The sequence below is a fragment of the Gymnogyps californianus genome, chromosome 3 (genome assembly GCF_018139145.2).
Source record: "Gymnogyps californianus isolate 813 chromosome 3, ASM1813914v2, whole genome shotgun sequence".
NCBI lineage: Eukaryota > Metazoa > Chordata > Aves > Accipitriformes > Cathartidae > Gymnogyps > Gymnogyps californianus.
This window is the reverse complement of record NC_059473.1, coordinates 87,317,529-87,345,504: the sequence shown is the minus strand read 5'-3', so window position 1 is coordinate 87,345,504 and position 27,976 is coordinate 87,317,529. Positions and strand designations below refer to the sequence as shown.

General features: G+C 38.0%; 1 protein-coding gene across 2 annotated transcripts in view; it reads right to left on the bottom strand.

The window, feature by feature from the left end:
* Positions 1 to 49: 49 nt before the first annotated feature.
* RNGTT (RNA guanylyltransferase and 5'-phosphatase) overlaps positions 50 to 27,976 on the bottom strand; it is a 200,779-nt gene continuing 172,852 nt past the window's right edge. For both annotated transcript variants that reach the window (XM_050893968.1, XM_050893969.1), the window contains 2 exons: positions 5,694 to 5,817; positions 50 to 2,849 (listed from right to left, as the gene is read on the bottom strand). In XM_050893968.1, the coding sequence (XP_050749925.1) occupies positions 2,686 to 2,849; positions 5,694 to 5,817 (288 nt within the window). In that variant the 3' untranslated portion in view covers positions 50 to 2,685. The remainder of the gene's footprint in view (positions 2,850 to 5,693; positions 5,818 to 27,976) is intronic.

The window sequence follows — 27,976 nt, the reverse complement described above, 5'->3', positions numbered from 1 at the left end:
AAGCACAGGCATCAAAAGTAAACACATCCTTAGGAAAACTATTTTAAACCATTGACTTTATTAAAATACTTAATACACAGTTTGTAGAGGAATGTACTTACATTTTCTGGAAACTCCACTGAAACCAAATTTTAATTATATATTTAACAAATGACAAAACAGTGGATGAATTCATGCTGTACACCAAAGAACAGACAAGTTAAGGTTTTTTAATCATCATTATTTTCCTGGCACAGACTCTTCTTTGCTTCTTAGCTTCAATCTCTTGAACATCTAGTAGCAGAGAAAGGAGGTTTGCACTTCTCACAGCATTAAACCCATCTGGTCCAAGTGAAATTCCATTTGTTTTCATCAGGTTCTTCATTCAACCCTTCCCCAGTAGCTTCCTTTTCCAGAAAAGCAAAGGCGATTGACCTCTCTAAAAAGCTACAGGTCATAGTGCAAGAAGAGTTCGACAATCAAATGTGAACGTGGAGCTCTAAACCTTCTGAGAGTCATTACTCTTTCAAATTATCTATTTCAAGCTGAGAATGGATAAAAAGACACTGTCAAAATACAAGGGCCACAACACATTCATGGACTTGGTGGAATGCACGTGGAAGACAGCCTGCGGTGCTGCAGCTCTGAAGTAAAAGGAAAACCAGAAGCTAGGTCTTGTTGAAATACAAGATGCGAGGACAGGGAAGGAGAAAGACGGAAATAACCTGGACACATCCTTACAAGAATGAAATGTCCTAACCTCATGGAGAAGGCTGTAATCATCATACGCATTGCAACCGCCATAGACCCATGAAGATCAGTGACAAAGTGTACGTTATGACAATCTCAATGACAAGTATAATCTGGGGGAAATTATTTATACTGAGTGAAGAAATAATTAACTGTGTGTTTCAATGCAAGATGCACAGAGGCTGCATAGGTTTTCACATCAAATTCATAAGGCTCTCTTTAGAAGATAATTTTGCAACCTTGCATAGGTGATATTATATCTTTTCTATCGATAATATGCAGAAACTATGTACAGTTGAAAAAAAGAACTTTGATGAACGCATTTTTTTCCCCTCAAGTTTTACCATAGTATAAAAAGTAACTTATATAACTTCTTCAGTTCTCTAAAACACATATGGAATATCCCAGAAAGAGACGCTAGGAACGCCATCTAAATGATGCTGTGTGCATTTATACAACAGGTTGAAACAACTAGAGAAGCCACCACAAAGCATAGTCCTAAAGTTTCCATATAGAAAAAAAAAATGCAGGAGTTAATTTTGCTTACAAACATTTAAACAGAAATGCATTTTACTTATAACAAATTAATGAGCTTCACTAATCAGATTGCTGAATGAATGGATGACTCGCACACTAAGTAAACGATGAAAAGAGCCGATTCGATCCCTGCTTGATAAATATACAGTAAACTTTAAAATCTGCATTTGGTTTCTAATTAATCCCAGCTCAGAACAACTCCTTCCTTAGACAACCAGAATGCAGCTTCTCAAAACCAATATTACGGACATCTGCCAGTGCGCTGCAACAAGAGCCATCAGGGCATTCATGCGCTTCTTCATTTGGCGTGAAAGCCAGCCAGCCAGAGGATGAGCACGGTGCCACAGGACAGGCAACCCCACCTTGGAAAATGAGTGTCCTGTGCCCTGGGACATTCATCTGCCCCCCTAAATGGCTTATTTTTGCCCTGCAATTACCTAGACCAGGAGACTTTCTGTCTGATGTGGCTCTCTTCCACTGAAACTACCTCCTCTTTTACACAGGAGTTGTCTGGCATTTCTTTTGTCATTTTGTGCCTCGATCTAAGACATCATGATTAGTGCTGCTTATTACTCTTGCATATCACAGTGATGTGTACTTTTTAGTAATATTTACAATGGTATCACTGTGGAGAACTAAGCCCTGTACTAGAAACAGTCTCCTGACAGAGACCTTAATACTAAGGATTTGGTGTATTCCTTATCTACAGATAAACTTAAAAAGGCAAAGCTAAAATCAGCCCACTATACATTTGGTGTGTTAGGTTCAAACAGGGGGAAAAAAAACAAACACCCAGCACGTTTCCTTTCAAAGGGATGCTATTTACAAGAAGGATTTGCTTTTTTAATATTTCAACAACAAAAACCCAGCTAATTTTGAAATCAGCGAAATCTTAGGCGGCTTAGTTTTTAACCAACACAGAGCACAAACAACATTGCTGTTTGCTATTAAACACAAGTCTCAGAAATGCAGGGAAACTATGATCAGTTATACTATGGGTGACAAATTGCAACCAGTTGAATAACAATAATAAAAAAACACTTCTGCTTTTTTTAAACACAGCCTCTAAAAAGTACAGCATCCCAATGTTTTCTCAGTTCCAGACTGCTGACATTATAAATTAAAGGTGAAAAGAGATCCGTATATAAACAAGGCAGCTTTCCATTGACTTCATTGTACTGTTCTTGTCTAAACCTTTGGAAACTTCATCTTCAAATACCATAAGGTAAGGTTGAATTTATCAGTTACAAAACAAGTCCATTTGTATGTGGAATTTGGGAAAAAAAACCAAAAACCAAACAAACTCAAAAAACCACACCCAAGTATTTACAGCAATTCAAATTTCTGTTTTTCCAGCCTTCACACTTGTGTTTCACCTTCTGCAGAACTGTAAACACGCTATCCGCCAAGACCAAGGCCTTATGTTATGGTACGCGGCCTTTTGGGCGGTGGGGGTGGCATGAGTTCAGTGTCAGGATCAAGGTGGTGTTTCCGCGTCTGTCCTTGAGAAGCTGCTGTACATCTGTCAATGAACTCAAACAGCATCTCCTTCGTGACTGGATTCTGGATGCTGTTGCATACAGCTGGGAACAAAGAACATATTCTCAAATTAGTAAACCCATTTGTTGTAGTCGGCACTTCAATAATTTCATCCCCTCTTTGCAAAATAAATAACATAATTTGGCTCAAGTATTCAGCCTTAAACGCGGACTTTCACAAGATGGTTGTGTCAGGAGTCAAGAACCTCTGCTTTGCCCCCCAGAGAGCAAAGCAGTGTAGTGGGCCCCTACCTCATGGGAATCTCTCTTTTTAAAACAAACAAAAGGCATGGGTGTGTAGGCTTCGTGGGGCAACTATAAAAATGCCAAGAACTGACATCCTATTGAGGCAAGCAACATTAATGAAGGCCTTGTGAGACATGGCTTTAAAACACTCATCAAATCCAAATAGCTAGAAACAAGACTGGCCTAATATTGAAAACCTCTGAAATAAGGTAACTTTTTTTTTCCCACCACTATGTACTATAAATACCATAAACTTACAATGCACAGTACTTTTTTTTTAACCCATATACCTTCGTGTGGCAGAAAGACTTGACACCAAGCAAGCTACATGTCTAGCACACCAGACCATATGAAGGAGGAAAGGCCATAGTGCTGCATGGTGGCCAAGGCATGCATGTACAAACACACTTGGATTACTTAACATGACTCCCCAGGTCATAGTTTGTAAGTAATGGCCCACAGGATTTTATGGAACAAATTAAAAGGCTTACTTCTCCTAAAACAAAAGAAATATTTTTAATACTTTTCCTATGTAACTTTATACTCCTCTAATTAATCCTCCCGAGAGGCTTAGGGAGGAGGGAAAAAATAAAGAGCAAGAAATTAAGTAGGAATCCTAAGACTATCTTGGAAGAAAGTACAAAATGATTAGAGGATAATTTATAGCATGTAAGGATCGGCCACAGTATGGATGCAATTTTCATGCAAAACAATCTGTTGACTCCCTACAGTACTAAACAACATTAAGACTCCTTAAAATGTACTTGCAATATAGCATTGTTATGAATAACAGTGACTCTTAAAAACATTTCTTTCTTTCCTGCAGAATCCCAGAACCATTCAAAGCATTACTTTGCAATTAATAAAACACCTTCCTAGCATTATTTTTTTATTCTCTCCTTTATTTTTGGTGAAAAGTTGCACTGTATGTGACTTTAGCTGTTGGAAAGCATTACGATTATCAGTAGTTTCGGAATAGAATTTGTGCCACAAGGCAGCTGGTATAACTCTATATCAACTTTTAAGGGCTGTCCTAGCTTAATCACTCAAAAAGCCCTTCTCTTTTCAATTTGAAAGGTATCAAAGCCCAAAAGCAAGAGGGAGACAGGTACTTATTTTGTTGCTATTTCAACCATGGGGAAAAATAAATAGTATTTTTCATCAAGAGAAAGCAAATAGAGGAGAAAGGATCTAGAGAAGGGGAAAATGGAATTCTCAAATGAGAAAATACAACTTTTGGAGATTTTGAAAAATGGCCAAAAATGAAAACTTAAAGCCAAAAGAAAACTTTCTGTTCTGAAAATTCCCATGGAAAATCTGAAATATTTCTTACAAAACAGTTCTTCCTGTAGCATTTAATTTTCTTTTAATTTTTATTTTTAGGAAGTTCAATATGTTTTGGCAGAAAAAAATGTCAGGAATAACATAACTGGTCTACAAATGGAGAAAATGGGCAGCTACATATGCTCTTAAGAACAAAGGAAAGAAGAATATGCTACTCCTCACAGAAGAGAAAACTCCAAGGAAAACTAACTATTGGAAACAATAAGGTGAAACAGAGAAGAGAAATTTAGGTCATGGTGACAAAGAGATGTCGTCGTACTTTATGACTTTTGTGGCCCATTCCTCTTTCCCGACAGGACTACTCAGCAAGTATTTCAGCTACCTTCTGTGCTGGTTCCCTAAGGTGCCAACGGATTTATTATCTCCTGGCAAAATGACCACACTTTGTTTATTCAAGAAAATCTACTCACTGCTCAGGCAGAAATACAAGTAGAATGGTTCAGAGAAAATCCTACATCATCTGTGCATGCCCTAGTAAATAGCATGGTCTTAAATATGATTAAACTTCATTTTGGCACTTAACAAAAGTCAGTTATCAACATGACTACTGTTATTCAGCCTTGCACACTTCTATTCAAACTCTTATACTTCACCTGAAAGTAAACAACATAATTTAATTTACAATACTTGGCAAAATGTTTTTTGGTAGAAGAACATAAAAGTCTCACAATTCTGCAGCAATATACCCCCACCTTTCATTTGTTTCCCTCTTCATTGTTTGTATGACTACTGTAGAAACTTAAGATGACATTTTCTCCTATTAATTTTCTAGCCCATCTGCCAAATAATGGTTTTGGTGTCTTGAGTAGACGTGAAATTATAATGGATTTTTTGTTCAACAAATTCAACTCATAGTGTGCCAGTTTGCATTACATCCCAACAAGCCAACACAACGCTAGGAACCGATGTTAGTTAACTGCTGTTGCAATGCTATTGTAAATAAAAACTTTCTTGGGTCTCACTTAAAAGGCATGCCCCGCCATTTAAAGTCTCTTTGAGCAAACGTTTGCCATTCTACAAAGACTTAGGCACTTGCTTCTGCATTATCTGTTAAATACTGCACCAGAGTATTTGTTTAACTGACTTCATCAAATAACCCTGAAGCCAAAGGATTCATGCTATATAAAAGCTAAACATGACATAAGCATTTGCAAGATGAGGTATTACTGTAATAAGTTAGAGAAGCCAGGACTTAAACTAGAAATGAGAACACAAGTGCCTTTCCTCCTTAAACTAGAACAGAGTTAAAAAATTAAAATTTGAGTCTGAAAAACTTTTAAAGCAAATTATTCTACTCACCCATGGCAGTGCTGTAGGCATTTGGAAAGCTTTTGTCTATTCTCTGTCTCATGAAGACCCAGCTGTTGTTCTCAAACTTGCACTCTATAATTTTATTGTCGTACTGTTTCAGTTCTTTTGTCACCTGTTTAAAAAAAAATTGTTTGGCATAAACATATTTTAATTCACATTTTTTTCTTTCTTTTAGGGATAAATAATAGAAGATCAAAAGCCGCCCTGCATTTTTCAGCGACATGCCTCCATCCTACACAGAAAAACTGCACAGACTACATCTCCATTATACATATGCTCAGCTATTCAACATTTTAAAAATACTTTTCAAATCTGCTGTCAATATACAGCAATTATATTATGCTAAAACATCAGCAGCTCTAACAGAGGGGGAAAAAGTCACTTCTGGCCCAAATGCAAATAGGTTTCCATGGGAATAAACTGCTTCCAGTGTAAGTGCTACTGCCAGCCTAAGTGCACGAAACGTATTATCCATGTTTCATCAACCTTCTTTGTTGAAGGTCTCAAAGCCAAATGTCAGATTTCAATACCAGAAAGAGCTTATGGAAAATCATTCCACTCTTTACATTACTGAGGACTTTTCTTTTTTTTCTTCATTTGTTTTTAAAAATTAAGATTATAAATCCAAAATAATGCAGGATTTCAAATCACATACGTTCTAAATCTCCTTCAGGCCTCTCTTTATTGATTCACAGATTTGTCAGAAGCCAATTTCCTGAGCTATTTGTCTTTCTATTTGGCAACGCTGTGTGGTTTGGAAATGTAGTTTATATGCATTGGACTTCCTAGTTGTTTTGGCTACTTCATCCTATGCATCCTAATCTATGATACAATGCAAAATTTTCAAGTAACCATGGTAACCTGAGAACCCTATCTAACGCTTTAACAATTTTACCCATGTACTTCACTTTGTTCCAAAGGGCCTCTTCAGAAGTATAAAGCTGTATTTAACTGCTAGCTGCGTTTAGTTTGCTATAGTTTACCAACGAAAAGCTGTACAAGGTAATATAACACTTTGGATTCAGGATCTTACGCACAAGCGCTCTCATAAAAAGAGACTGGTTATTGCAATTCATTAGCATAATTTTTCACCTCTGTTGTCTACTTGCTCCTGAGCGGTGACACGGGAATTTACTACTGTCAGAGGGATGCAGATTTGAAAAAGGCCATAACTGTCTCCAGACAGCTTAATAGCACATATAGTGGAAAAGCCCATGAACCTCTTTTCCATTAACTCCCAGATAAAGGCAATTAATTCATGAAAAGGTTCTGAGCATGGACTGAGTCCTCCCATACTGCATGGTACAGGATTTATCCTTAATTTGATGAGCAGAATCCTAACATTTTTCTTGGTATTTACCCTGAATACTTGTGTTCATTCCCGAATAGGGAGCCCTGGGATTTTACTTATGAAGTGAACATGGCACTATAAGACAATTTTGTTAAACCCGCTTGCACCCGAGGCCTGTCCTGCTGCAGGACTGACAAAGTCAGAGTCAGGTTTCCATGTCCCATATTATTACTTCATCCATTCCAACACCTGCAGAGACCTTTTTTCCTAAAATCATTTAATCCTTAAGTGAAGTTTGCATCTGCTGATGATCACTTGGATGAAATCAACCGACTGCCCAGATCAGCAATCTTTTCCTTCGCAGCACGCTCTGCACAGCACATCACTTCTTTCCATCCACACTGAAAAGCTATATACAGTCCAGATGTTTGACTGACACACATTTGTGGACGTATTTATGTTCCATTAGGTGTATGCAGGAAAACACAACATCCTTTTCTAGCGCACTATGGATACATAAACCCAGGAAGAAACTCTTGGCTGTGCAGTGCCTTGGGAAGGTGTATTACTTTGAAAACAGCTGCCTAGTGGAAGCGGGGGCAGCAGGGGGTATGACCGTGTGTCTGATTTTCTGCCAAAGCAGGGAAATGTCAGAAGGATCACCTGCTAGAGAGAGAAATGTATAAAACTGTAGGCAATGACTTCAACTAACCACCCATCTCATAAGGCTTTCTCATGGTTTATCATTCTTCTAGTGTTGAGATGCTCAGAATAGCAATAAATTAGATGGCAGATCTATCTGACTGTGGTAATTAAGCAGTATTATTAAATGGCCAGATACTTGCTTGGCCATTCATTAGCAACCTGGAAGATAGATTCTTTCCACAAAATATGAACACCTGCCAAAGCACTGACCTAAATGAATCTTCCTGTTAGAAAACTGGTGATCATAGTCTAACAATTGCAAGTTGCAGTAATTATTTAACAAAGGAAGAAATACAGCACCTACTCTTGCCTATACTTTGTTAAATGACCTCAGCCTTGTAAATGTACTTACTGTAATATTAATGAACATTTTAGGAACTGCTGGGCATTTGATCAAGACTACAAGTACTCTGAGCAAAATACACTTTTCAGCATTAAAAATACTCTTCTACTATTGCATCTTAGTAGACTTCTAAATAGGTATTGTTTATGCACAGGACTGAACAAGCCCATAGCAATCCCTGTATCCATAATTCACACCTTACATCTACCTTTCACTTGCGTGCTACTTTCTGGTATTTCAGCTTCAAAGCGGGACAGGGAAACTATCAAATTTAACTGTCTTGAATTTCCTTCCCTTTGGGAATTCATTCTGAGCTGCTCAGAGCAGTGTCTTCTCGATTCTCCCTTTGCAGTATGGGGTTCATCCCTCCTTCTCCCCCTGAAGTATTACAGTCTATAGGGAGTATCTGAATAATGCACCATCGTTTCTCTTCCTGAGCAGTACTTCTTCTAGGTAGTGCCTCACAGAAACAGGAGAAGTGTCTTAGGAATGATGGCAGTTCTCAGCCAAAATGCTTATCCTCAGCAGCAGCAATGCTTTTGGTACAGTGCCAATGCTTCTGCCATACTGTTGGTAAAACGCCTTGAACCAGCATTGAGCAATTTCAGGACGGAAACTCCCACCACACTAAGGACTCCATGGAGCCTCCCTTAATGAAATATTTATTCTCTAGCCTATTTTCGGACAGCCAGTCAGAATTAGAAGCCCAGAAGATCACATCTCAGACACGGGGCTGTCAGAAGTGGTGTGCATCAGAACAGTATCTCTGGTCTGGGCCACAACTGTGTTCTGGGCAAGGACGAACACCAACCTGTACACGACTTTCTTTTCAAGAGGAAGGAAATTGTTCCTCAGCAGGAACACTCGCTGTTCCTGACTGCATTCGATCTAGTTATCAGGAACCAGCCTACTTGCCTGACAGAAATCACTTCCCAAATATATAGATGAGCTTCCTCTTGGAAGCTTATTCACTACATTACTGCTAGATTGCAAGGTGTGATCGGAAAAAAGTGTGCAAGAGCTGCATCCTCATTTCAGCAAAAGCTCATTATCAAATCAGACTGGATGTAAGACAAGACCATTGCCTAAGACTATCAGATTACATGAAGGTGACAGCTAGCTTCCTCTCCCTGCTGAGAAAGGCTTGCCACTGCCATCATCATCTGGGCTATTCACTAGGAAAAACTTTGGTGGGGCAAGCTTATTACTTTTTCTAAGAATGATGACAGTTAAGGTCTAGGAAATCTCCCATTTTCCAGTCTCCTTCCATCCCCTATGTTCTGAAAGAAATTCAAAATATATTAAAAAAGTGAAATATCTAGCCTATCTCAAATTATCTCGCCTGGCAGAATAATGGAGCCATTTTGAGATGAATCACAACAGTGGATTTATATGCAGCAACATTTCATGTTAATTTAGAGCAAAATGTGAAAAAACAATATATCCAGCTGAAAAAGAGGAGAAACTATTTACACTGAATGTAGTTAGCTCTAGTCCCGTGAACATGCCTGCATCATCTCTGCTGATAACCAGTGGCCAAGGCTTTTTTGTGTATCTCCACAGTGCACTTGATCATCAGACTGGTCCATCATTCCACCTGTTGAGTCATTCTTTCATTTACTTGAAGCATACATATTTTCTGTGAAGACTTCACTCAAACATTAGTCTCATCACCCTTAATCCCAAAGGAGAATGAAATTCCTGGGCAAGCCGCTACTTTACATAAGAGGTATTAACAATGAGAATTTAGATTTTAAGGTAATTAAGTTAATATTTCAGAAAGCATGTCTACAGCAGACAAGCTTAAACTTTACAAATGCATCTACCTTCCCCACATTCAAGTTCTTTAGAAAGAAAAAAGGAGGTAAGCTTTTAGATAAATGGAGACTTGACTGAAAGAAGCCCTGTTTCCATATGCATATTTTTTTCAAAGCAATTGGAATTATTTTAGCTCAGTAAATAATCCCCTTTAAAGAAGTGATGTTTGTAAGCAAAATCTTAACACATTCTATTTCAAATCCTTTCTCTCTTTAAATGCCTTTTTGTTGCACTTTCCCCTCTATTACCAAGCATTTATAGAAAGAAAATCATTCTTCAATTCACCTACTTCTATTGCTTATTCCATATCGCTAGTCATTAGCCTATTTCTAAGATCCCAGAAGAAACGATCGTAACAGTAGATGCAGAAAATGTTAACTTCCATGAGAGAACAAATAAGCAAAAGCAGCACTTGAAATCTTATGAAATTAAAAGATCTTTATTTCTAACTACAGAATTAAAAAAAGGAACCATAACACACAGGCAAGATAGATTCTAAATGTAATGGCTTTCTATTTCCTAAGAAGAATCTGCCTTTTCTTTTTATAGCTGGCATGTGCAATGGCATTCCTTTTTGATACGCTCAAGTACACAAATTGTTTGTTGGGTTTTTTTTTAAACGCAAGTTCCAGTGCCTGGAGGGGGAAAATGTTTAGAGCTGCCACATAAGGCCTGGAAATTAATTCTTCCTCTCTCTGATATCATAACTAACTTTTCTCCATTAGGATCCATTCTTACAGCCAAATCAAACAAACAAGTGAAAGCAGCACATCCCAAAATAAATGATCAGCTGTGTGTTCATCAGGGAGAAACCTTCTGGTTGCTGCCCAGTCTCCCACTGCAGGAGAACTGGAGCCCATACCTTCTCTAGTCAGCCATCCTGCAAAAATTAAACCACGTTTTTCTAGGAACTGTCCAAAAAGTATGACATTTGCGAGCTCGTTGTCCTCAGTGTATTGGGATACATTCAGCCACAAACAACAGTTTAGGAAATAAAACCGCTCTAGCAAAATAGCACATCTCAAATCCTGATTTCTGCATTACTCTCAAATGCTGTGACTGCCCACAACTGCAAGGTACTATAGACTTTATTTCTAAACTTCTCAAGCAATGTGGAATGTCCTAGACGACAGAGAGAATTAGCCTGCCCACAGGTACTATGACTCCATAGCAGTAAGGGCATCATCTGAAGACCAGGGAGAAGCAATGACAACAGTCAGGGAACAAAAAGAACAATTACATGGGAATTTGAGGAAACAAAGAGGCGTCAAGACTTCCTGAAGGAATAGGATAGAGACAGAAAAAATAAAGAAGCAGCAGTAACAAAATAAACAGCTTCTGAAGATATGGAGATAAGCCAAACTCAAAATGAGATCTTTTTGAAGACCGAAGACTTAAAGGTGACAAGAAAACTCCAAGGACCTTCATGTCAAACCAAGGCAACTGAGAAGAAATGAGGTGTGAGAAACAGGGCTCCCATTACTTTGGGAATACATTTAAAGCAAAGCTTCGAAGTGCATGATTTTAGGGCATGCCCAGCTTCCAGAGGAATATGCGTATGGGCAAGGACTATCCTGGGAAAGCACTCTTACATGTGATTACAGATGAGGACATGAATGTAAGGAATTCTAATGATTTAACTAAGAACTTCCTAGAGAGTCAGTAGCCCTGCAGTTATTAGAGCCCCCAACACTTACAGGGCACAACACAGCACCTAATACAGATCTCAAGTTGTTCCTTCAGTGCTTCTTCCTAATTCTCAGACAGCTTGTTCAGATGCTTTTAAAGAACTTTTTCCCCCATTCACATAAAGTATCTCGTGTTTTCCACAGTAAAACTTCTCAAAGAACTATAAAAATTCAAGAGACGGTTATTAAATGCCTGTTCATACCATTAGTGTACACAGGACCACAAACATTAATACTGTCAACTGGCAAAAGTTCATCAGTTAAATAATCTGCTTCTCATTTTTGTTCAAGCCAAACCAGATTTTGTAATGCAGCTTAATATTCATTTCTTAATATGATTCAAGAGATAATTTTATCAAAAACATAGATTTGTCAAAAGTAAAATAAGAGCACTGGTAACCAATTCTGTTGCTCAATTAAACATACTGATTGTGTCTCCTTTTAAGTAATATATTACCCAACAAATGGTTATCAGCTTGGGTAAACACAATGCAGTTGATATGTTTATTTAACATTAAAGAAGCCTTCTAAGCGTACATACGCTGCTTCTTGTGTACATAGGAAATGGAAATGCTCCAATTTTGATATCTCATTCCTGGAAAGGAACATTAAGAAATATAAAAATTCTAACATTTTTGTTCACGCAAAATTAAACCACAATGCTAACACCAAGCACTGGAAAATCATGGAAAAAGCCAAAAAGAAAAATCATGTTTCAAAATCACAAGAGTGAGGCTTTTTTAAATTGTGGATTTTTTTTTTGGTTTTTGACTTCCAGTGTCTAGCACTCACAGTTCATGACTTATTCTTTCTTTTCAACATATAATATTTTCTCAAAGAATCTCTCATTCTTACATGTAGTAATTTCAAATATGGACACTGTTTTCTGATAGAATGGGTTGGAGTCCTGGGGTTTTCCTGATGACTGATGGAAACATCAGAAATAAAAAAGCTTCTTCTTATCAGTGATATTACAAGTTTAATGACTTTCAGTGCCAGATGGAAATAGATTTCTTAATGTATCCTGGAAGGTCTCCTGTACACCTGACCTTGCAGCAGCATCTGAACTATCTGTAAGAAACCAATGTTCTTCTGAGCTTTGTTTGGGACTCTCAGAGGAACACTGGTATCTACAACAAAGCAGGTAACTGGTAACTGCTAAGACCATGAGGTGGAAATATATCTGTGTTTGCACAAATGCTTTGCTCGATGATGCACACTCTTCAAGATATTCTTTTTCTATACTTCCCGTTTCACTCAATGGGAAAAACCTGGTCAGCCACAGCAAACCAACAAACTCTTTGAATGCTTTTGGGCATTATAACTCAGGAATCTACAGTACTCAAAGAGCAGTTGACCTTCCTGCTAGACTTTGCCATTTCGACCTAACACCTGAGGGAACTTCAAAGCTTTTAAAAAACCTATTCTCTTTTAATCATCATCAAGAATGGGAAGCAGAGATCCGAGGGTCCATACCCATCTTGAACAATTAAATGAAACAAAGTAATAAATGGTTGTCCTCCTAGATCGATATCCCTTGCCCAGGCACTCTAATCATCACAGGCCTATGGATTAAAGAAAAAAGACCCCTCTGTACATCTTCTGTAAAAACGGAGAAACGGAAGAATTCTGTGCTGAGGACTCATGAACCTGGCATACCTCCACTGTGATGAGTTCTTAAAGTCTTATTAAAAAAGCAGCTCATGTAATTCTGACCCTCAGCATATGCTGATGAAAGAGGAAGAAACTCTAGGGGATGGGGGAACTGCAGTAAACACCCAGGCAGTAAGAGAGCAGTAACAGAGTTCTCAAAGCAAGCGTCGGTGTGAACTCACTGCAGAGAGGATGTGTATTTGGTGCAAACAGAGCTTCACCTGCTCTACAGCTCATGAATTTGTAGGAAGAGGTAAGAACAATGCTTCACCGCAGGTTACCTGGGCTAACTTTGCAGAGGCCAGAGACAGCCACCTTGGATTTGGCACACCAAGAATAATTACGCCACTAATAATCCTTGGGGTCAGTACTGAAACTTGAGGGTGCTTGTCAAAGTACCAAAGCAAAACAGGCAGATGCAAGCAAACTACTAAAATGCCACAGCAAACTGCAGAACTGTTCAGCAAGTTATGCAAAAACAAATAAGTAAAAAAATCCTTTCAGTGAAGGACAAGGAATCCACTGGAGGTTTCTGAAAAAAGCCACTGCCCACTAGGAAGGTAAGCAACTGTCCAGGAGGGGAAGATAGAGCAAGGATATACAGTGCAAGTTGATAAAAAAGCTGTAATCATAATGTAGAAATGATTCCAGGAGGAAACATTTCACCCACAGCCTGATATATTTTGAGGACTGTATTTCTACTTGGCATGAGCTAGCTTGTGAAAGCCAGTCTTAACCCTCATTTGTGTTTTATTCACTCAGATTGTTTTTGCAAAAGGGAGCCAGCCCCAAACTGAGAGCACTGCATGCTAAGACACAAAGATCCAGGAGACAAGAGTTATGCACCAATAGTAAAGAATATACTTTGAAAACACCACTTAGCTCATTCATAAATTATGAATTTCATAAGGCTTATTATTCTCAGTTTGCAAATGGGGAAACAGAGAGAGATGGTTTGTGGTCACACAACAGGGAAAGCATTTACCCCCCATTAGGGTCTCTAAACCTGATCTTAATTACCCCTCAGGTACTTACGCTCATGCTACCAAGAAATCCTGTGACACAGGGCAGCTGAGATCTCTTTAATAATTTATCAGTAGAAACCCAAACGTATCTTCTGGAGACAAAGCAATGCTATCACTATTTTACAACCTTTGGCAATGCTATTTCTATAACTCAAAATAAATGAAAGATAACTTAGATGACTGTGTCAGAATAGGAAGAAGAGTTTCTCTAACATTTTCTGCCTTTCACATGTTGGACTTCACCTCTATAATGATGGCTCTCTAGACAAATGTTTATCACACACAGATTTTACAGTGTACTTTCTCATATGACTGTTTTTCGTCTTTTCTTTGTACCCAAGATACTGCTACTGTAGGAATCTAAATTAATCTCATTTTATCTGTACTTCTCACACCCTACAAGGGGTTCTGTTGCTTGCTGTCACACCGCCAGGAATAGGTTACAGGGAGACTCCCTGGGGCTGGGCTATCAGGAGCTTCCCAGCAGCCTTTCTGTGTCGTCTGAGGAAAAACTACTTTTACGAGTCAGATAGTATCTGATCGCTATTCATGCGGGCCCTGGCTCTACAAATTCTTATCCTTGTAAGTTATATACCTCTGAGCAGCTTCATAAGATCAATTAGCCCGTGCTAGTGTTATCAGGATTGGGCCCTAAACCTAATTCTAGTTGGCTTCTGAAATGTTCTTAGAAACCGTGGGTTTATACTCTTTCAGAAAAACGCCAAATGACACCAGAATAAACCAAAAGAAATTTAAACTAGAATCCAAAGTAGCAAGTAATTGCAAGTGAGTCTTTTAAACCCACTTTTACTTGTAACAATACGCAGCTTTCAAATTACAGCCATTATGAATCATATTCTTTTCTTCCATTTAGATCCCAAACAGCCAGTTTTATATGCTTAAAGTTTTCTTCCCCGTAAATCAAAATTCACCACTGAGAACAACTGTGTTAACACTACAAGGAAATTTGTTTGCTTTGTTAAATTGAGCTTCAAAAGCATGAACTGAACATACACTTGTGATCGCCAGTAATGCCTCTTCTTATATCCATTCAAAATGTTTACTTTATTACAGCTTATTATAAATGTACTGTCTAAAATGCAGCACCATGACTGCTCAATTTCCAGGCCATAATTTTATGATAATTATATGTAATATATTCACATGTCTACTCCACTGCCTACCAAAGCCCAAACTGGTTTGTTAGCAGCTCTGCCTTCCCCATGGTTCAAATTTCTTTGCCTCATAACATTACTGAATAACAACATTAAGAAAGATAAAATCAAAATTTTACTTCGTATTCTTCTCTATAGTAGGCAAACAAAGAAACATATAACATTGGAAGCTGAATTTGGCATACTGACTTTATCAAATACTGGTATCTAAGTGATATGTAAATTATTAAACATGCTATGCAAGCATTATTAGAAAGGTGGGGGTAGGGAGCAAGATTATAAATTTATAAATGTTTTCAACATCTAGAAATCCTATTAATACTTGAAAACATTGAGATTGTACAGACAGAATGTGCGCATAAACTAAGATCAGAACTAAGCAAACTTGCTTTTAATCTCCTATATTTAACACGTGTTTCAGTTTTTGCCTAGGACATATTTACAAAAAGTAGTAAACTTTTTTTTCTGCATACATTTCAAAGGCAATTCCTAGTTACTCATAAATCTGATTCTAGAACACCCAGAGGTTTACAGGACTTGTAGGAAATAAAAATTCAGACAATCCCCATCCACTTCACTAGACTGAATGGTTTGTTATCAACCAAGTCTCCTATGAACCAAAGGGTCGAGCCAGAGAGGAGAGCTCAGTCTTGCTCATCATAGCTTTTATATGATCTGTGTAATAGTTAGTATTTTTAAAAGAGTGCCAGATCTTGAAATCACACAAGTCTCTTACAGCAGAATAACATCTTATTTTTTAAAGAAATTTTTCAGGTTTTGTATTTGTATTATATAAGAAAGCAAGAACTTTGACTTTTCAAACACACGATGACAAAAGTCAAACTACAACAATTTTGAAAACCTCGCCATTTTGGGGGGGGCATTCTTACACCTAATCACTGAGATTGGAGTTCACAACCCTGCTGACTCAACCTTCATTTTTGTAGCTAATGACACAGGATGAGTTTCAGGTGACTGCCAGAACCACTTAAGTGAGGGAGCTGATAAATGCCGTGATGAAACACTGCAATAATATAAAACACAAAGCCAAGAAGAGCCAAACAACAACAACCAAAAACATCTACTCAGTAGTGCTATAAAATCCAAATAATAAAGCAAAGATGTGTTGGGAAAAAAGCTGCAAAAGCCATGTTAGGGATTTTTCACTGTATTTTTCATCCTTCTAAGATTTCAATTAGAAGGAAAATGATATTTTTTTTCCATTACTGATAATACATCACAACAAAAAGATTAATGGCTGCTGACTTAACGCAGACCTTCAAAAATTAGCTTTGATCAAAGCAACTGCTGTAGTGAAAGTCACCTGCCCTAACTCACTTCTCAACTGCCTTTATAGCATTAGGCTGGCTTGAACTCCCTCCCTTTTCTTGAATAGTTTGCCTTAAACTTCAAAGCCTAACTGGCTTTGAGGCTTAAATCACGGGAAGCTTTTTTCCTCCTTCTTCAAAAGCAATTAAAGACACTCAGTATAATCTGACCTATAATCTAAAATCTAAGCATGCAGGTCTTCTTGATCATTGTGGGGTTACAGAATGGAAGGGGCTAGATAGGGAAGTTAATCGTGGCTCAGACACTGCAAATGGTTTTACGGTGCCTGCCAGCTGATGAGGTCAGTCCTCTAAAAGAAAGGTAAGCAAGGGCTAATCTATCAATGGCACAAATTTGTCAGTAAATGAGGCTATAGAGGGGTTCTTACTGCTTTACCTTTCATTGAAGCCCCTCCTTCCTTTCCATTCCATTAATGAATCTGCAGAGTTAGGAAGACCGATTTCCCAGGACACCACGGTAATGGATGTGGGGTGGGGCAACAGACTGCAGCAATCACGAGGCAGAGGAATGGACAATATTCATGGACTTGGAAGAGTCACAACCGGCTTCAGAGGATTTTATGGATTTTGCCAGATGTGGTCTGAGAAACCTATGAACTTCTTGGTCTGTTTGGGCAGCAGTGTTTCTAGACAAATCAATAAGGATTTTATCCGAGTTTCTGTTTTACTGTCAACTAAACAGGACTACAACTTTGAACGGTGAGTACTGACAACAGGCGATAATGGTTTGATAGTTGGTCCTGCCAAAGCCCTGAAAGACAGGAAATCTGGGAAAGCCCGCTGTACATGAGCGCACTTTTCATGGCTTTGCTCATACACTTTGTTATTGTATGGTAGATCAATAACAAAATAAGTGAGCGACAATATTTAGTCTTCATTCTTATTTCACAAAATGACTTCACTCAGCCTGCAAGAGCTAAGGCAAGCAAAGCCAAGAAAAGTCTCTTGAGTTTTCTAACCAGATGGCCTCTTCAAAAAACCCCTCATCATAAACCTGTGGCCTGCAAAGACCTCTGCACGGGCCGATTCTTGAATTCTCCAGAATTCAGAGCCTAATTTGAGCGCTCTGCTCAAGTGCTACAGTTGTGTTTGAGCAGTGGTCCTCCCCTACCTGAGCCCCAGGACTGAAACAGCATCAGTTCTCCAATAAATACAGCTGAAAACATTTGTTTTGCTTTTCACATGATGTAACAGCATTACAAGTAACATCATAAACCCATTCTAGAGCCAGCCAACATCACTAACAACTCCAGCCAGGAAAAAATAAATTCTTAAAGGCTCTTCTCTAAAAGAATAGGTGGCGCTGGAAAGAGCTAAGAAAAGAGAAAGAAAAACCAGGTAACAGCAATGACAACTCTGTAACCTGTTACCTGATAATCTCAAAGCGTATTTTTATATGTTAAACCAACTTCATTAGTTTGCTTTAGATAAAAAGAGTTTTACGTACATAATTCTACAGTTGAAAAGCCCAAGGTAAAAGGGAGTTGATTTGTCAGGCAAGAGTGCACACAGTGGGGAAATCCATGAATTGAAACGGAAAGCCTTGGTTTGCAGTTTCCTGCTATAACTACTAGCACTAATTACTAATTACAGATTTTTTCCTTAAAGTTCTGAATGAAATATTAGCAAGCTAGTAATTAAGTAATTCAGGGTCTGTTTGCTTTAGTGTTAGCGTCAGTATTGTAAGACCAAAACCTATGACTCACTGATCTATAAACATCCTTCTAAATTATTCAGAGATGTCTGTTGTTTTCCTTCTATTGAAGTTAAGATACTCTGAAACCTCTTTCTATGCATTAATGGCATCCAAAGTGTAACAGGTGGAAAGAGAATGTAATGATGTAGGAAAATGCAGTAATTGTATCTTGCATTATTGTGTAAAAGAACAAAAACATTCTTGTCTCTAATTCTGCTTTTGCGTATTCCCTTACATTGCTTCTACTATAGACCAGCCTCTTCCCTACACTCCACACAGGTTTCTTCCACAGGTTTCTTCAGAGGTTGTGTTGCTATAAAAGAAATGCTACAGCACTTAGTTAATCTGCTCCTGCAATGGTCAGCAATCAAGCGTGGCTAACCGTGACCCACTAATGAAATGAAGCAGAAGCTGGGCTGCACTTGTCTGTATTACTATTAAATTACAACTGGGTAGGTTAACATAAGTGAGAGAACTGTCCTCCAGCAGAACCCAGGTCTTTACCCCTCTTCTGTACCAATGCTGACTTCTCTGCTTCACACATGAAAAATAGATAAAAATCTCACATCAATGCCTGTACAGAATCCAGCACGGTATCTCATGAATCTACCAACTGAGAACACACTCAAATATTTTTTATTACAACACATTAAGCTAAAATCAATAGATTCATTTACTGAAATGGATTTAGTACTTCAGCTAATCAAGGGAAAGTAACATTTTTCTGAAAAGAAGTGACATTTCATTATAGCATTCGGTTGTAAAGTCACTGGCAGAAATTCTTCTGTATGCCAATTAAACAGTAACTCACTGAAGTCAGTAACATAAAAAGCAATATTGCATATTTACAGTTTCCTCCCCAGTAAACGAAAACATCTACAGCTTTCAGCAATACAAATAAAGTGTCTGCACAATGGTTCTAACAATGCTGCCACACTTCTGATCTTTCCTTTTCAAATCTTTCTACACTATTTTTCTCAAAGATATAACATGCTATTTTCTCTACAATCAACCTTTTTTTCCTTTGGAGAGAAGCAGAAGCGACATTTTGAAAACTTCAATTTGCTGAAATATAATAGCACCACTGAGCTCTGTTGTTCTTCACTTTTATTCTCACTTTATGCTAGAAAGATAAAACTGCAGTGGTTTTACTATTGTCAAACAAAAAGTAAATAAATAACGGTTTTGTTGACTATTACATAAGAAGATACTGCATGACTATTATCCAACTGAGTTTTAGTATATTTCTCTCTCAAATGTGAAATTTTTCAAATACTATAATCATTCTGGAATACTGCCAAGCAGAGGTATATGTGACCCTTGCAATGAAAATTGTGAAAGCCAATTTGATGAAAAAATAATTTAATTAAGTATTTCACTGTAAATCACACAAATAGAGGAATGAATTAAGAATGCAAAAAGAAATAATCCTACCTGATTTACTGTCTATGTACAGCTTCATTTTCCCCTGGGGTTACTGCTTTCCAGGTATCAAAGGCATTCTTCGAATTGTACGGGTGCTATTTATCATTTCCTTGTGTAGGAGATAAGCATCCTTCTACTTTTACTAGTATAAAACCTCATCTTTTTGCCTACAGGCCGGCCTTTCATGGGCACAATCTAGTTTAATTCCACCTTCCTCCTTATTTGCTAACCTTCTGTAAGAGCCACCAACTTTCTCATCAGAGGTCTAACAGAGCCTAAGCTTGCAGGACTTATCTGGTTTTACAGATTATATTTGAGGATAGAAATGGTGGAAAAAATGGATCTCTGAAAATCTATTAGCAGTAGCTGAAGTGACATTTAAGCCACAACATTTGTCTGTGGGGAATACTATACTGGAAATGCTCACCTGCAGTTAAAACAGCTGTACAATAAGAATTTGGTTTTACTCCAGCCTTTAATCTCATAATTGGAAAAGTCCAGAGAGACAGGCAAGACGAGTATTTGCACCATTACTTTAGGTACTTAAAATTTAGGAGCTAATTTCAGTATGTAATCCACTGAGAGAGACTGGCACCTCTAGAAAGCAATTTAAAAGACCCAGCGAGGCAACTGTCAGGCGCTTTTCTTAGAGGTTCCCAGATTCATCCTTGGTTTCAACTGTTTTCCACTGTCTATACAGGGAGCCTGTGGGGTATACAGTGCCTGAAATTAATTCGTGTGACTATCCTCCTTTATAGATATTATAATTAGACAGGATATTATCCACAACCCCTTTTCCTTTGTAAACTGATATCCTGCATAATTATCTCGTTTGATATTTCTTCTACTTTCTGTGTTATTGTTTGCGGGCCTACTCTTTTTCATTTATCTAAATTTAATCTGCATTTGCCTTTTACTAGCCCTAAACCAGCACAGTACCTCTCAATACGATCATTTTTGCTGTCAACTGTTTTTCTCCAATCTTATCAGTATCTGACATTTAAAATATTTCTCATTCATGATGTTCACTATGCATTTTATATATACTATAAAGAAAGGTCTCAGAAACAATTTCCTAGTCAAAGAATTTCCCTGTTACACCATCTCTCACCCTTTGCAACTTCAACATCTTGATTTATTCATGAGTAATTTATTTTAAAGACATTATCATCTGCATTTTGCAAAGGTACTACAAGTTCAACCTCATTTATCAAGTTCAACCTAATTTGTTCAGTTTAGACTCAAAATAACTCACCTCTAAAAAGCTTGACAAATTTAGATATACTCTGCATATAAACTGTTTACAACAATTTGCTTTCTCTCCCGCCCTCAAGACTGATATGGGCTGATGATCTTATGATACTTTAAAACAATAAACAATTAAGAAATAGTTAAAAAAAGACCTAAAAGACTTTGCCCAAATACTTTTCTACTGTCTCATTCAATCAGAATAAATTTCTAATAGGGTCCAATTTTTATAATTTTATTTAGAAACTTTTTTTTTAATCTATTCTCTCTCTTTGACTATCATCCATTCTACTGCCTTTATTTCACTTGCCTACATTACCAACAAAAGCCTCTAATGCAGAAAGGTCTAATGCAGAAAGAAAAGACAAAGAACTGATTTCAAAAATCAGAACACATTAATAAAGAACAATTACGATAACAAATATGACATGAAAAGAATAATTTCTGAAGGAAACAATAAAGACACACAACTTTAGGACACTACTTTCTCTGAGAAGACAATTATCTACAACAAGTTTCCTAAATTGGCTAAAACTCTGAGAAGCTTGAGCACACTGCTATACTGTTTGAGTACTGTATTCTACTCAAAAGAAAATGCAAATGCAATTGCATTTATGGAAACTAAGTGTGGGGATGTCTACATCAAAGGAAAAAACATTGCCTGCTGCAAGTCAGTCGAGCACAGGAGCTGGCCCCATAAACAGCTATTGTTATCAAGGTATCCTCAAATTACGCTCTCTGTGTGCAGAGGCACACCCAAACCAGGTTTGACAATGTGGTTATAACACAGGAACAGCTGCAGCAACAAATTACCATGTTCAAGAGCTTAAAATCATCATGGACAAATCATCCTCTTCTGCAAGATGATTTTTGTAAAACATAAGAAAGCAAAACAAAAGATGGTGCCAGCCCCAAATCACCCACGTACAGGAGCCAGAACACTCTCAAATGCTGAAGCCTGGGAAAGAACAATGTGACAAAGAGAACGAGGACAATAGCAAAACACAACTTGCACTACAGCACGAGAAATCTGGCAGTTTTACAATGACCTGATCAGTTATTCCACCGTGACAAGTATGAGGGCTTAATGCAATGCAGATGAGAAATATCTGCAATACCTATGCTCATTTATTGCTAAAACAAACCTCTCATTCCCAGTATCTTTCTCAGCAATTTTTAGTTGGTAGTGAGCAATAACGTTATGGTTCAGAGACACAGCTTAACCCTTTTGTTTTGCCGTCCCTTCAATATGCAAAATAAACTATCTGTCTATTATGCGTTATTTTAATGAGACATAATATGCATGTCCTAATGCTCACATTTATCATAGTATGTTTTCATACCACTGGGCATAGGAAAGCTACTGTAAGCACAATCTGCTTATCACTTTGAAAATCCAGTTTTCTGTATGACTATACTTCTCAGAATAGTATCTGTATGGGGTCAACAGTAAATATGTGGAAAATACCAGGAAGGGAAGAAAGCAAATGAAATCAAGAAGAAGAAATGCTGAGACAAAAAAAGAAAATAATGAAAACCAAAGTCTGATGGCACATATATTAGCTACTGCTGGTTTCAAATCTCATTAATCAAATGAAATGAAACAGGAAACTCCAAATCAACCATCCCTAATGCGGTAAAAAATTGCTGGTTGGCTTAATCTCATAGGTATTATGACAAAAGTACTCGAACCAAAAGAACTGAAGAAGAAAATATGAATGGTCTTAGGGATTAATTTTGGAGGCTTTTCCTAAGAGTCACTGTAAGTCAGTGTCACTGCTGGAACAGGGGCCACAGACAAGACTGGAGGAGAAGGGCAGGTATGAATGTTAGAGAGCATGACCACGTCTTCCCAACATATATGCAAGTTTTGTTTCTACAGCACTCAGGTGTCCCGTGTTGTATGCTGTTATGCACTTTTCTTCCCTTACTAATACCCACTATGCACAACAGTTACACCCCATCTCACACATTTACAAAGTCTCCTCGGCGTGTTTACATCCAACAGCTACCCACTGGCTGCTCTTCTTCCAGTCTGTTACTCTTGAGCTCTGCTGCTAAGCTAGCCAGTGCTGCCACTTCCAGTTTCTTTTCTTCTTTGCTATCATTCTTTTAAAATTAGTTATATGGCTCTGAATAATCTATAAACCTCTTAAGTTTTAGAGACATTCCTGAGAACACCAGCTTCTCTCAGTTCCAGTTATGCTCACAGATTTTTAGTTTAAGCCAAAGACACTTTATTCTCAACATATACCACACACTCCATTAAAAAATCCATACTGTCTCATTACGTGAAAATAGCTGCAGAATGACTTCAAAGGAAAAAAAAACCCTTTCTTCTTCTAAATAAACATTTTAGTGAAGAAAACACAGCATGTTCTTTGAAAGAGGACCATAGGATCTCTGGAAGGTAATGCAATTCTACCTCTTAATGGAAAAAAAGATGCATGTTTCCATATTTTTGATACTATGAGAAGACCAGCCACTTACAAAGGTAAACATTTAACAAAAAACAACCTGAGATACTAAGAATGGAAGTATTGAAAGCCTTGTATAATGCAAGTTATGGTTGCAGCCATAGGAAAAGATAAGGAGGAAGAACTGACTGGTATACTGTATGTTAATATTATGGACTGAAATTAAGCTCTATTCAATCAGTAACAGCAGAGGCTCAGAAACATCCAACTGTACAATTTCCCAATAAAGACAATAAATGATGCAGTTTTATATATCCTTAAGAACTAGTTATATTTCACAGTGGTGACTGCTTATACTCTAGAATGTCACAGAACCTGAAAAACCCAGGTTAGAAGGGACATCCAGCCATCACCCAATCCAACCTCCTGCTCTAGGCTGGGTTAACTTCAAGGATGCAGTCAGGTTGCTCAGGGCCTTTTCCAGTTAAACTTAGAAAATCCCCACGGACAGAGATTTTACAGCCTCTCCAGGCAACCTGCTGCCATGCCCAACCAACTTCACTGTGAAAATTTTTTCCTTACATCCAACTGGAATTTTCCCTCTTCCTCCCCGAGCATCTCTGAGAAGTGCGTGGCTCTCTTTCTTCTGCAATCTCACTTTAGGTGATGGAAGATTGCAATTAGTCCCCCCTTTTCCCTTCTCTTCTAAACAAACCCAATTTCTTTAACCTCTCCTCACAGGCCACATGCTCTACCCTTTGTCAATGACGCCCAGAGGAATCGCTCCAGCGGGGTGACTTCTGGACACCGAGGAGTCCAGAACAACGCACAGTTACTCCAGATATGTCTCACAAATGCTTGAGCAGAGAACAGTGACTTTCCTTGCCCTGCTGGCTATGCTCTAGCTAACACAACCCAGGGTATGGTTGGCCTTTACCAGTGCAAGGGCACATGGCTGGCTCACGTTCAACTTGTTGCCATCAGGACCCTCAGGTGCTTTTCTGCAGAGTTGCTGCACAGCCAGTTAAGGCTCCTGCTTGCTCTGTCCCTGCTGCACAACCCTGCATTTGCTTCTCTTGGACTTCACGAGGTTCCTTTGTTAGCACTTGTTTTTCTAACCTTTTTGAGAAATGAGGTATTATCATACCGATTTTCTATTGCTAGGGTGTATTTGTATTCCAAAGCCCAGGAAATGGACGGCTTAAAAAACTGCAATCTGTTCATTTTTACAATACTCATTAAAAGCATTTGAAGATTTTTTTTCTTAAACAGTTAATACAGAAGTTAATAGAAAACTAAAAAAAAAACCAACCCCAATAAATTAAGATCTACAATCAATTAGCTATTATTTTAACCTTTCCAGAAGGCTTAATTTACCCTATGCTTAGTAAGAACAAACTTGGATTGATTTTCAAAAAAAACTACTAGGAGCTGAAATAACAAAAGCTGCCCCCCCCCAAAAAATCCAAACCCAAGCACCAATTATTCTATCTTATTGGCAGCAACAACAGAAAACTGCAGAGGTAATCTTCCTAATTCTGTGGACTTCTATGGAACACCACATGCTTTATAAAGAACAAAATTTTTAACTGAATTCATAGGCATAATCATGACAAAAGCAAAATCAGAACAGAGTGAATTTATAAATTATAGCTCATTAACATTTTGTTCTTAGGGGCAGCAATTGTGACAGCACACAAAATCACTGCTTCAGTTTTTGCAGTGCTCATGCAGATTTTCTAGTTATTCTTTTTCTGTTTACATCACCAGTTCCAAGGCTAGATTTTTTTTTTTTTTAGTATTTTTTTTCACCTCAGTGTGTCTATAGAGAGTAACTATGCCCACTGTGTGCTGGCATTTTCTGTAATATAAACGCACACATAAAAGATATTACTATTCGTTTATATTATTGGTGTCTAACATTCCCAGGCAGGACTGAGGGCTCTAATATTCCAGGGACTATACAAACACACAGGCAGTCAGGACCCCTTGCCCTTAAGAGTTAGCAATTGCTTTTGAGAAAAGCTGCAACAAAGAATGTCAAGATGTAGAGAAATGAAAGGAAGTCAATTTATTGAGCCCTTATTAGGTCCAAGTCCTTATTAATTCTCACAGTAATGGTTCAAAAGTATCCTATTTTCAAAATGAGCTAAATTTGCTACCTTTAACAAACATGTAACTTAGGAATGAGCAGTGGGTGATTTCTTGCTAGCACCTTACAACATTTTCTAACTTGCAGTTTGTTCAGTAAATTCTCTCTTAGCACCTCCCTCATCTTCTTTACAAGATATAAACTGTGTGGGTAGGGCAGTTTTCTACCTCTCAGAGTTTCTGTTACTGCTGTCACAAATTCAGAATTTTGTTTTTGAATATGTTCAGATTATTGTTTAGGACACAAAGTCAAAGAAAGGCACCTTGAACTTGGGACAGAAGATTGCGAGATGTGTAACCACTCCAGGTTCCATCAGGTTCACTTCAAGTCCTAGGCTGCCCTCCTGAAAACCCTCTCGCTGCCGAGAATTAACTTTATTTTTAATGTAAAACCTTCCTGCATTCCTGAGGAAGGCAAACACAGCCCGTAACCCTATGCCAGGTAACTTTTCATATATCCCAGACCATGCTAGCACCTGAAGATAAAAACTAAGATGTTGAATTTGACTCAGTCCTTTCCTGGAAATCAGTGCAGAAGAAAGGAATGAGTGGAAAAGGAGGACAGGTTCAGGCACCAGAAGGCATTATCTCAGCATTGTATGACTTCCTATGAGAAGACTGTACATCGTCATCTTGTAACAATAAACATTAGGAACAAATCTTAAATTCCCACTCCATTGAGAAATTTAGTTTGAAAGATTACCTGGCAATCAGTCCCACTTTTAAGTGTTGGTGCTAAAACTGTTTCCATGTGTTGACTTCTGCATGACACACAAATACAGGTGGTTTCCACAAAAGAAACAGAATAAGAAAAAGGAGGAGAAGGATTTCCTTATGCAGCTTCTCAACAGCCCAATACTAGCAATTCCAACGATGCCCAGTGCAGCTTCCATGTTTAGCAAGAGGATATGAAAATCCTGCTGTAACATCCCACAAAACTCTATAAAACATTAGAGCCACCCATCAGTTCTGTTTGGAGACTGTTAGCAAGAATAAATATATATTATTAATGTTGTTTACTTTATCCTGAAGATATAGTTTGAACTTCAGAAGAGGTAGAATATTATACAGCTTTATCCTCGGTTTGTGTGTTTTAATTCAGAGTGACTGTGTTTAATGAAATGTAGGGACTCAGATTATCTGAGTTTATCTTCTTCTTTCACAGTCATCAAATCATATAATTATCACATTCCTTCTCAACACTGTGAAGGTGTTTGTTCCTAGTGGAAGTTGGATCCGGATCTGTAGTTCTCAAAAGTATTCTTCAGCTTTCAGAATAAAATTATTTCTGTCCCGCATAATCCATTTGTTCTCCTATCACTACTTTCATAGTTTAAAATAATTTTCTCCCCTTCTTCCTCCCCTCACTGCCCGTGTTAACTCTGCTAATATGAAGATGAAATAATCCTTCTCTGACACTAGCCTGCTAAGCTAACCAAGCAAGTTACCACTATTTTTCTTTAATTTGACAGGCCTCTGTTCAACCCAGTGGTGTCTCTTTCCATTTGAAATCACTTGTTTTCAACGTGAGCAACCAGAATCAAACACCTACAGATAAATCTGTATTCCCTTTTTCTCAGGAATGTCTCACTCTAGAGATTCTAGGGCTGTATTTGTCTTTTTATTCAAGCTGAAGACATGATATCCTTATGTTTTATTCTATGACATTTCGTATCACATACAATACACTAACAGCATAAAATAATAAGAAGGGGAGATAGGCAACAGAAACAAAACTCAGATTATGACTTCATGATAAACTAGAAATCCTTTCCTGCTGTAGTAGTGAAAGCAAAAACCTCTACCAATATGTAGGAAAGTCCAATAAGCAAAGCATCAAATAATCAGGGCACCAACGTACTCTTACTGGCTGTCAAGAGGCACAGAGGGAAAACCTTTACATGTATTTTGCAGTCTTTTAGCACAGACCACGTTGTTGTTGTGGAGCTGTGTCAGGACAGCAACTGAGTGTACGGGGAAAGCTGGACTAATTCTCCTGCTAAATTTGGAGTAGTCTGAAGAGCTATACCCTAACAAGGTGCTCTATATCTGTCCTCTGTGATTAGACAGTGGCAGTCTACCCAGCTTTGGGATCACTAATTGGTAGTAGCAGTCATTGTCACTTAGGGAAGAAAAACATGCCAGCTTCAGTCAAGAAATCAGCAGCTTATCCTAGCTTAAGAAATAAGCTCTTGAAAGCAGCAAGTTCACCAATTCATTCCTTTTTCCTCTTCTTTCAGGAAAAGATTGTTTGGTAAATTGTGGCCAATCACTTCAGTAATCATCT